This window comes from Mytilus edulis, chromosome 3 (assembly GCF_963676685.1).
Source record: "Mytilus edulis chromosome 3, xbMytEdul2.2, whole genome shotgun sequence".
NCBI lineage: Eukaryota > Metazoa > Mollusca > Bivalvia > Mytilida > Mytilidae > Mytilus > Mytilus edulis.
The window spans coordinates 32,364,711-32,376,973 of record NC_092346.1 but is presented as its reverse complement, the minus strand read 5'-3'; the positions used below and the strand labels follow the sequence as shown (position 1 = coordinate 32,376,973).

The window sequence follows — 12,263 nt, the reverse complement described above, 5'->3', positions numbered from 1 at the left end:
AATATTCAACAGCATAGTGAATTGCTCAAAGGCAAACAAAAACTTTTAAGTTCATTAGACCACATTCATTCTGTGTCAGAAACCTATGCTGTGTCAACTATTTAATTTTAGATTTAAAAAGTTTGAAGAAGAAATCTTTAATTGATTTGTAAAATCTTGACATTTGTTTTGTGTAAAAAAAAAACATGTAATGTCAAAAATTTGATCACAATCCAAATTCAGAGCTGTATCACGCTTGAATGTTTTGTCCATACTTGCCCCAACTGTTCAGGGTTCGACCTCTGCGGTCGTATAAAGCTGCACCCTGTGGAGCACCTGGTTTTGTTTGTGTTTAAAGGTGATTAATTACTTATCAATCTATTTACTTAAAAGGTCTCTTTCTTAAAAACTATACAACCTCTAAAACAGCAATTTGTTTCATTTTGCAAGGAGATTATGTGACCCAATTTTTATAAAACTGTAAATAGCGCAATTTTTTAAATTTTGATAAACATGCAGCAAAAAATGACGTTTTTTCCTCTATTCATGAACATTTGATCAATATAGAGTTATTTCGGAATAAAAATTGCATAATTTTTGATGATACTTATAAAATACAGAAATAACCGGTTATTTAACAAAAAACAATTTGTGTTTATCTTTTAAAACAAAAAAGTTACGTCTTTCTTTCGAAATAGAAAATACAGACACAAATCTGAATTTTGAGCAAATATACAAAATTTCGACCTCATTTTACTCAAAAAGTAGCACATGAAGGTATATTTTTTATTACATATTTGATTTAATCAGGTAAAAAATAGCCTATACGCAAATTTTCAGCAACTTGTAAATACAGGTTCAAAACTGTATCGTATGCCCTTAAAAGAAAGTATTTGATATCAATATTTGAAAAATAAATATAATTTTACAATTTATATTATAAAACACAAATCCTTATCTTTTTACAACACCATAGAAGTACATGTAATTGAAATGTAATTTTAAAGTAATTGAGCATTACATGCCTTTTTCAATGTAATTAATTAAATTACCATTACATGTAATTCAAAAAATGCTCAATTACACATTACATTCAATTACATGGAAAATTGTAATGCATTACACTTAATTACCATTACATTTTCAATTACCCCACCCCTGTTCCATACAGTCTTCAACAATGAACTAAGCCTATACCACATAGTCAGCTATAAAAGTCCCTGAATTGACAAATTTAGTTTGGTTAGTTTCCATCATACATTTCTCATCAATTCCCCAAAATTCAAAATCATTCAAAACTCAAATAACTCCTTATTACGTATAATCAAACAAAATGTCAAATTAAATTTGTAACAACTTTTGTTGTTTGTACTTCAACTCGGTGGTTTAATATCTATATATCTGAGAACATTTCACAGACCTACTTGATAAAACAAGTACAAAACACATATTTTTCTTCAGGTTTATTTCATAAATTTTCAAATCAGAATTTGTATCATACAATTATAGCTCTAGAGACATTTCACACATTTTTGGAGTTTCAGATAAGCAGAGCGAGCCCTACTGGTAATTTTTGATAACAAATCAGCTTTACTTTTCCTGTTTGAATTGTTTAACACTAGTCATTTTGGGGCTCTTTAGAGCCTGCTGTTAAGTGAAAAGGGCATACAAACATGCCATATGTAATTATTCAGATAAAAACAGTACTTTTACCTGTAATTGTTAACTTTTTAAACATTGAGACTGGGATGGAGAGTTCTCTCATTGGAACTCATACCACATCTTCTTATTTATATCATGTAATAACCCACACCTCACTTTAATCATGCAGCAATGTCTGAATTTTGTATATCTACTATCAGATAAAATACATACCTCTTATCAATACTATAATCACCAATCCTTATTCTACCATTCTTATCAACAACTATACTGGAAGCCTGCAATATATAAATGAGCGTAATAATTTTAAAAGACAAGAGTGCACACACTGAAATGTCTCGCCTTTTTTACTAATCATTTATATTATGTTGATAGTCCTAAATATAAAGCTATATTACAACTAACAGGCTATTATTTGAACTTGGAATTTTTTTTAATAATGGAATTTGCTTGATTTCTTGTTATTGAAATTTTTAATAAATTTCATGTTTATTTAATAATTTCATGTTTATTCTGTACTGAAATGTTCTGTGCTGTGCACAACACTTTCTATTACAAAGAAAATAGTATATTTTCAATAGAATGTACTGTGCCACCCACAACACTATCTAACCAAAATACATTGTATGGAAAGTGTAATTAACCACTCACATGATCATAATACCAAATAAACATGGAATTTATCAAAAAATTTAAACACAAGAAATTATGCAAATTCCAAAATTAAAAATAATTCCAGTTCAAATATTAGCCTGTTAACTGTCACTTAAACGAAACATTAACCAAGAAAACATTGACCCATGAACCATGAAAATAAGGTCAAGGTCAGATGAACCATGCCAGGCAGACAATTCTTCCATACAACAATTATAGTTGACCAATTGCTTATAGTTTGAGAAAAACAGACCAAAACATAAAAACTTAACACTGATCAATGACCCTTGAAAATGAGGTCAAATAAAACCTGCACGACTGACATATAGATCATAAAATATTTCCATACACCAAATATATTTGACCTATTATATAAAGTATTAGAAAAAAAGACCAAAACTCAAAAACTTAACTTTGACCACTGAACCATGAAAATGAGGTCAAGGTCAGATGACACCTGCCAGTTGGACATGTACACCTTACAGTCCTTCCATACACCAAATATACTAGACCCAGTGCTTATAGTATCTGAGATATGGACTTGACCACCAAAACTTAACCTTGTTCACTGATCCATGAAATGAGGTGGAGGTCAAGTGAAAACTGTCTGAAGGGCATGAGGACCTTGCAAGGTACGTACATACCAAATATATTTACCATTTACTTAAAAAAAGAAAGAATTTAACATTACAAAAAATCTTTTTTTCAAGTAATCACTGAACCATGAAATAAGGTCAAGGACATCAGACATGTGACTGATTAAAACTTCGTAACATGAGGCATGCAAGTCTTCCACCTTCTAAAATATAAAGGTTTTAAGAAGTTAGCCGCCACCACCGGATCACAATCCCTATGTCGAGCTTTCTGCGACAAAAATTGCAGGCTCGACAAAAACAACTGCATAATGATTGGTGCCATTACCATATGAATACAGAGGATTTTTATCTTCACAAATTCAAATATTCACTCATTTATCTTGAAATTGGATCAATATTTTATTGTATGACATGAAGAAAGACAGAAAGACTGATGCAGTGATGGAGAAGGAATATTTACAAAAGCAATATTTATTTTAATACATACAAAATTAGGTAGTTACATAAAATTGAAAGAGAACAGACCAGCCACAGGAAATCTAGCTGACACCTGTCTTTTAACTAATTTTATTTGCTAATTGAAAATTAAGCTGAATAAATTAATTTAAGACAGCAAAGAAGATAGTTCTGTTTTAATTGTTTATTACTAAGACTTAAATAAGGAGAAAAATATTTACACTGTAAATTAATGATGTCTATATTCTGGTCAAAGGGGCAGAGTTGTTCTACTTATTTAAACAAAAAAATGTGATAATATAGTAGACCTTTTGCATACAGTATAAGAAAAACAGACCAAAACACAAAAACTTAACTATATCCACTGAACCATGAAAATGAGGTCAAGGTCAGATGACACCTGCCAGTTGAACACATACAACTTACAATCATTCCATACACCAAATATACTAGACCTATTGCTTATAGTATCTGAGATATGGACTTGACCACCAAAACTTAACCTTGTTCACTGATCCATGAAATGAGGTCGAGGTCATGTGAAAACTGTATGACAGGCATGAGGACCTTGCAAGGTACGCACATACCAAATATAGTTATCCTATTACTTATAATAAGTGAGAATTTAACATTACAAAAAATCTTAACTTTTTTTTCAAGTAGTCACTGAACCATGAAAATGAGGTCAAGGACATTTGACATGTGACTGACGGAAATTGTGGAACATGAGGCATCTATATACAAAGTATGAAGCATCCAGGTCTTCCACTTTCTAAAATATAAAGCTTTTAAGAAGTTAGCTAACGCTGCTGCCGCCGGATCACTATCCCTATGTCGAGCTTTCTGCGACAAAAGTTGCAGGCTTGACAAAAACAGATTTTAAAAAATTTACTTCTGGATACTTTCTTATGATCATAAACAAGCTTCTGTCCAAGTTTGGTACAAATCCAGGATAGTTTAAGAAAGGTATTAAAATTTTAAAAACTTTAACCACAGTGTGAATGTTATGTTTCCCAGCAGAAAAACTAACTCCATTTACAAGTAAAATAAGGAATAACAGGAATTTTATTTTTATGAAATTTACTTCTAGATACTATCTTATGATCATAAACAAGCTTCTGTCCCAGTTTGGTAGAAATCCAGGATAGTTTAAGAAAAATATTAAAATTTCAATAAACAGCTGCGCCATGAGCGCATGATATGCCCGACGTCTTATGTGGAAGTCTTATGCAATAATCATAAATAGTTTCTGAGAAAGTTTTAAGCAATAACCATATATTGTTTTAGAGACACGGCGGGACATGTGAAACCCCCCACCCTGGTTTTTTTTTACAAAAAACTAAATATTACCAAAATAAAATTTTGAATCAAAACCAAAAAGTATACAGATCTTTAGATTAATATAATAAAGAAGTGTGTAAAGTTTTAAGCAATAATCATAACTTATTTTTGAGATACGGCGCGACATGTAAAAAAAAACTCCCCTGTTTTACAAAATACTCAATAACTCAAAAATAAAATTTTGAATAATCACCAAAAAGTATACAGATCTTTAGATTAATAGAACAAAGAAGTGTGTAAAGTTTTAAGCAATAATCATAAATCGTTTTTGAGATACGGCACAACATGTAAAAAAAACCTCCCCCTTTTTTACAAAATACTCAATAACTCAAAAATGAAATTTTGAATCAACTCCAAAAAGTATACAGATATTGAGATTAATATAACTAAGAAGTGTTTAAAGTTTTAAGTCATAATCAAGAATCGTTTTTGAGATACAGTGCGACATGTGAAAAAAACACACACCTGTTCTAGTTATAAAGTGCCGTAACTCAAAAAGTTTAAATCTTATTTTCACCAAAAAGTATACAGATCATTTGACCATCATAAGAAACAACTATATTAAGTTTCATGAAATTTGGATAAGTCGTTCTCAAGTTACGGTGCTACATGTTTATGCCGGACAGACGGACAGACGGAGGGACAGACGGATGGACACTGGACATTTGTATACCATAATACGTCCCGTCAAAACTTTGACGGGCGTATAAAAACTTTAACCACAGAGTGAATATTTGTGGACGCCGACATCGCCGCCACAGCCGACAACAACGACAGAATGTAGGATTGCTATGTCTCGCTTTTTCGACTAAAGTCGAAGGCTCGACAAAAATCACAAGTCAAATGTTGAAGATGTTGCTTTTGTTGTCTATTGTGTTGGTGGATTGCTGTCACATAGACAATAATTAATCCTCATCCTAATTATACATATTTAATTGAACAAGCATACACTTTGAATATAATTTGAACATCAGTTACCTACCTTTAGGTACTTATGTACCACATCTTTTTTGTGTAAATATTCTAATCCATACAAAATTTCCTCTGTGTAAGCCTTGATGATATCTAAAGATAGTGGACGTGATTCTGTTATATGTATGTTGAGACTAGCACCTCCAGAGTAGTCCATTAAAATCTGTTTGGAAAATATAAATAATAAAGGGCTGCGCTTAGGCGCATGATACGCCCGTTGCTCTTTTAACTTGTCTTTTATGCTTTAAATGAATTTATATGATCAACTAGAAATAGTGTGAGCCCTGTCAAATACAAATAATAAATAAAAATACACAAAAAAATTGGCACTATTAAGGCTACATCAACTAAGTTTGTTTTCTTAATTTTTCATCCATACATAAAATTTTGTGAAAGTGTTAGTTATAGTCCCAAAATTGGAAAAATCCCCCCTTTTTTAAGCATAAAAATTCATAACACGGAAATGTAAAATCTGAAATTTATAAAAATTGAAAGGGAGCTTACATTAATAGATATAAACAATTCACTAAAGTTTCATGGACATTGGTGAAAGCCTTTTTGAGTTATTGTCCGAAGTGTTAAAAATCACCCTTTTTTTATGAATAAAGCCCCATAAATCCAAAACTTTAAATCTGAAATTTATAAAAATTGAAAGGGAGCTTACATCAATAGATATAAACAATTCACCAAAGTTTCATGGACATTGGTGAAAGCCTTTTTGGGTTATTGTCCTAAGTGTTAAAAATCACCCTTTTTTTTATGAATAAAGCCCCATAAATCCAAAACTTAAAATCTGAAATTTATAAAAATTGAAAGGGAGCTTACATCAATAGATATAAACAATTCATTAAAGTTTCATGGACATTGGTGAAAGCCTTTTTGAGTAATTGTCCAAAGTGTTAAAAATCCCCCTTTATTTATGTATAAAGCCCCATAAATCCAAAACTTAAAATCTGAAATTAAAAAAAAACGAAAGGGAGCTGACATCAATAGATATAAACAATTCACCAAAGTTTCATGGACATTGGTGAAAGCCTTTTTGAGTTATTGTCCGAAGTGTTGAAAATCCCCCCTTTTTTATGAATAAAGCCCCATAAATCCAAAACTTAAAATCTGCAATTAAAAAAAAAACGAAAGGGAGCTTACGTCAATAGATATAAACAATTCACCAAAGTTTCATGGACATTGGTGAAAGCCTTTTTGAGTTATTGTCCGAAGTGTTGAAAATTCCCCCTTTTTTATGAATAAAGCCCCATAAATCAAAAACTTAAAATCTGATATTAAAAAAAAACGAAAGGGAGCTTACGTCAATAGATATTAACAATTCACTTAAGTTTCATGGAAATTGATGAAGGTGTTTTTGAGTTATTGTCCAAAGTGTGGACGACGGACGGACGGACAGACGGACGGACAACGGTATACCATAATACGTCCCGTCCCGGGCGTATAAAAACAATTATAAGATATAGAACAAAATTATATAATGGTCTTATACCGGTATATGCTACTGATTTCATGCTAAGAAATCAAATTGAAAATGTAAAAAAGAATTTCTCATGTTTAACACAATTGATAACAGTAATGTTTAAATATAATTAGTTGTAAATATGACTTTTCTGAATGACTGATACATATACAACAACATATATTTCTATTCAAAATATTGACTGAGACCCATTGTAAGTCACATGACTCATGTCATATCAATATTTGTTGCAAATGGTAAATGTCCTTTATAATGACTTGACATTGATCACTGTGTATCATCGCCACCGGAAATTGGGTACTAACGAAGCGGAGAGAAATAGAAAAAAAAGTAAACAAGTTAGGAATTCGTTCAATTTAGAGCATTTCCACTCATCTGATGAGGGTGCCGCTTAAGAAATGATTTTCTGATATACAATTCTTTGAATTATTAGACCGATAAGTACAAAATAAATACAAAATTTTGTGTAATACTCCAAAACTTGCCACTTAGTACCGGAAAATTTCGAGGTCTATCGTCCTCTGTGGCCCCATTCTCAAGATATTGAACTGTTTTTCATTATTTTTCCAGACACGATTTTAGATTATTATAGTGTGGCATCATATTTAATGCAATTTGTTGTCTAAAACATGTTTTTTTAAGAATATGGACAAAAACATTGTTTGTTTGTTGTACGGCGAATTGCAGGACGTTGTACGGCGAATTGCAAAATATCAACTTTTGTCTGTACGGCGTCTTGCAATATATTTTAATTTTAAGAGGATATTGATCACTGTTTAGATAATATCAAGTGACGATATTTTGTTGATATCAAAGCTTTACAGGCTTACTAACATACAACATGTCTTACTTATGAAATATTATTAAATATATGCCTTTAATTCAGTTCAGGAGGCCTCGTTGCCTTCCGCTTTTTGATTTTGTAAAAAAGTTTTTTTTTCAACCATATTATCCTAAATACATTAATATATATATCGTTATACTACTAACGACTGTAAATGTTGTCTTATTTGTTATTAGGGTGAAATTTTGTAAGTTCATTAAAATAAACCGTCCATTCATCTTTTGTTGGTGCTAGTTTTTTTGTTGGTTTTTTTTATAGATAAAAACAGTCAGATGTGGTATGATAGCAAATAAGATAACTATCCATCAGGATAAAATAAACTCTATGTAAGCAATTATATGCTATTGTACGGCCTTCAACAACGAAAACTCGTCCCTTATAGTCGGCTACCTGACAAAGCACCGACCGAAAAATGTAAAAGGACTCAACAAGAAAGCGAACGGCCTAACTCAAAACAAAACAATTTATGAAAACAACAAATAAGATAGAGATGAAGCAACGACAACCACCGAACCACAGGATCGAGAATTCGGACAGACACATAAAATTGTTTAATTATTTAATTTCTGAAATGACTCATTTGTAAAAATAAACTTTGAATTAAGAAAATACTTTGTTTTCATCGAAAGTAAGGTGAAACAAATCGTGAATTGCATTTCGAATTAATTGTTTTGTCTGTTTCTATGTAATGCATTTTATCTAATGCATAATTATATGAGGGAGGGTAGGGGGTCTGTTAACATGTTAACAACACCTCGATTTTGGCAAAAACAGTTAACAACAAATGTTAAATGCTGATAAGAGTAAACAGCAACTTTAATTACACATGGACAGACAATTGAACGGATGGAAAAACAGACGGAGTGATTGACTCCAAGAAAAAAGACTGTCATGAATAATCGAAAATGCTTCAAACACCAAAAGGGAGGCTTCTTTAGGTTATGTATATTGTTGAGAAAATGTTTTGTGTCAATCAATCGTAGAAAACTTGGGTTATCGTCATGACGTAGGAAAGTGTAACAAACAGATAGAATGAGTGAATACTATGGGCGCGAACATTTTTTTAATGGCGGGGGCTCTTATAAATTATAGTTACATCTCAGTCAGGGTATTCATACGACTCATTGCTTACATGATTTTATTAAAAGGAATTACGAAGGTTTACTGATTTTTATTCTAAATCCTCAAAACCAGTGTATAAATCAGAAAGTAACATGTAAGGTGTCACAAGTTGAAGCACTGTGTAATCTCCATCTGAGTTGATATAAAGAAGCATTGGTCTATCTTTAGATTCATTCTGAATTTCTTAGACTAGCAAATTTGATTTCAATTTGAGAACCAATTCCTATTGTTTTTCGGCCTCTTCTACCAGGCCACACTGTTCAGTTATTTTACGGATTGCAAATTGAAAAGGTACTTTATTTTTCACAATTCCGTCCAGGTACTCTGGGTCGATATCACTTATCACCATTCCATATACACGTGAATTATTTTCGTCATAGGACTGACCAGGGTTTTAGCTGGATAAGAAGTGGCCTTGCCTTTTAACGTTTTGGATACATTACAAATAGAAGCCATAAATAACTACATGGGTTAGACGTATAAAGAGGGGCATGAGATATCCCTAAACATGTTTAACACTGCCGCATTTGTTGCACCTGCATGATTCAACTTGAGTCTGTAACCTTTGCTATAAAGTCTTGTATTTATTTCATTTTTAAAATTTTGATTCATTTATATGTTTCAAGAAACAAACATTGAACTGCGACCCCCTTTTGTAGTTAATATATTGCTCACTTAGGAGACAGCTTCAGGTATACCATACAAGTTTAGCTTCGCATTATAGCCATGGTGAATTTTCTAAATATGAACGTTTTTGTACAATTGAATTGATTTTTAGATAGTTGAATAATAATATAGCCTTCCTAGTGGGTTTATATGAACATTTAGATTATTTTTAGCATGTTTTATAAGCCATTGTTCAGTTTGACCGTCCAAGCGTTCCTGACCGTACCGCCATTTATTTTGAAAATTTTGTATGGTTTTTTTTAACCAAGATTCGACGCTCGATCTTTTCAATTCAATTTCATGGGAAAAAAACAGCAGAAATGCATATGATTTTTTTACCTCTTGATAGATATATGTCTATGGTTTCAGGAAAGGTATCACTCTTATTGATTGAAATTTTCCTTTGGACCAAATTTTCAGATCTTTGTGACATGTTCAACCCCCTATTTTGCAATATTTGGTATCAAATAATTGCTCATTGTTGCCATAGTTACAACAACAAAAGAGATTATATTTCACCATAATAACTGTTGGAAATCGCATCTATGGACAATTCTCTTTCCATAAATATACACATGCATAACTCAAATATTAAGCCTTATTTTTTAGGAAGGAAGGGAAAGAGGAAAAAGAGTGTTTAAAAACTATGAGTGTCAATTCTTAGTTTTTTTCCTATCTGTGACTTGACACCCACCCTAGTGCATAATTTTCTCGCTGCGTTGGGTTGTTTCTTCTATTTGGTCGGGCTTCTGTTTCTTTGACATTTTCTTCATTTGCATTCTCAATTTAATTAAGGATTTACTATACTAACTGAAGATTTTTTTAAAGACATATACAGTTACATATAATTATGCTGTTTATGTTACTACTTTGCGGAAGCAACGTTAAGTAAGAGATGGACAACAAATTTTAATGTGATTCTTGTTAATAATAGTTAAGATCAGTTAACAGAGAAAATAATGTCAAAAACAGTGAACACTTTAAGCATAAAGTAACAGATAACAAGAATCTCAATTTCAAATGAACAGTTAGCATCCACAGGCACTTGTCTCAAAAACAAATTCCTGTATACCTTAATATAAGTGTTATATTAAGGTATACAGGAATTTGTTTTTGAGACAAGTGCCTGTGTTAGCATCATTGCAAATTTTAACAAAACTAATTACAGACAGTGGGTCGAAAACAGTTAACAGTTTTTAAAATTTATCAGTCAAATAACAGTTTTAAACAAATTTAAACCTTGAAAAGGACAAAACAGTTTAACATAAAAAGACCCCCCCCCCCCCCCTTTAGATATTTGAACTTAATACTTTATTGTCTTTGAAAGGACGCGGTAAATAACTATTCTAAAATTAGCAAGTTGCCATACAGTTGAAAACAAGTTGCCATACAGTAAATTTATCAACACGAGCAAGTTGCCGTACCCTAGACTTTATTTTTTATGGTCTATATTCTTTAAAATGCATCTTTTTGACAACAAACTTCAGTAAATATGATGCCACACTATAATAATCTAAAATCGTGTCTGGAAAAATAATGAAAAACAGTTCAATATCTTGAGAATGGGGCCACAGAGGACGATAGACCTCGAAATTTTCCGGTACTAAGTGGCAAGTTTTGGAGTATTACACAAAATCTTGTATTTATTTTGTACTTATTGGTCTAATAATTTAAAGAATTGTATATCAGAAAATCATTTCTTAAGCGGCACCCTCGTCAGATGAGTGGAAATGCTTTAAATTGAACGAATTCCTAACTTGTTTACTTTTTTTCTCTTTTTCTCTCCGCTTCGTTAGTACCCAATTTCCGGTGGCGATGATACACAGTGTTGATATCACTAAAATTATAATGCTCTGTTAGCATCTTCAACCATAGTAGCATTAATGGTTCAAATTTTGACTGCATCTCGTAAAAGAGTCTCTTCAGTACTGTTGTAAGCCAAACAATTTTAAAGTCTAAAACCTAATTCAAACACTGAAGGGCAGATCAAACCAAAATGGACAGAAAAGAAAGTAGTCTAAACAAGAATATGTGTTCAGACTGTCTCATTGCCCTTCTCATACTATCACATTTCCATATTCAGTAAACCGTGAAATCTGGTTCAAAACCCTAATTTATTTTGTGTTGATTTTTTAAGTTTCAAGTTGACAGGACAACAACTTTATTGGAAACTACCCTAAACAAAACTTTAACCTGATCAGTGATCTGAAATATATGGGTGAAAACCATTATTTAGCATAATTTGTTTTAAAGTTCACATCATTTTTGAACTTGATTTGGAATGGATGGATGCATTGATAAACAGAAAGCCTAACAGTCAAACAGACTAAAAAATAAGTAGATTATCTTAGGGACAGTCAGTTAAGGTAACCTAATGTGTTGTAAATTATTGTAAGCATGTGAAATATAATATTTATGGTCTTCTCAATATTTACACAAACGATAAATTATTTGTTCACTGTTATCATGTTTCAGTATATTCACT

General features: G+C 31.6%; 1 protein-coding gene across 1 annotated transcript in view; it reads right to left on the bottom strand.

Moving 5' to 3' along the window:
* Nucleotides 1–12,263, bottom strand: part of LOC139515191 (eIF-2-alpha kinase GCN2-like) — a 40,605-nt gene that overhangs the window by 8,252 nt on the left and 20,090 nt on the right. Inside the window, exons 10-11 of the mRNA XM_071304754.1 lie at nt 5,671–5,823; nt 1,855–1,919 (exon numbers count right to left, since the gene is read on the bottom strand). Of these exons, the coding sequence (XP_071160855.1) occupies nt 1,855–1,919; nt 5,671–5,823 (218 nt within the window). The remainder of the gene's footprint in view (nt 1–1,854; nt 1,920–5,670; nt 5,824–12,263) is intronic.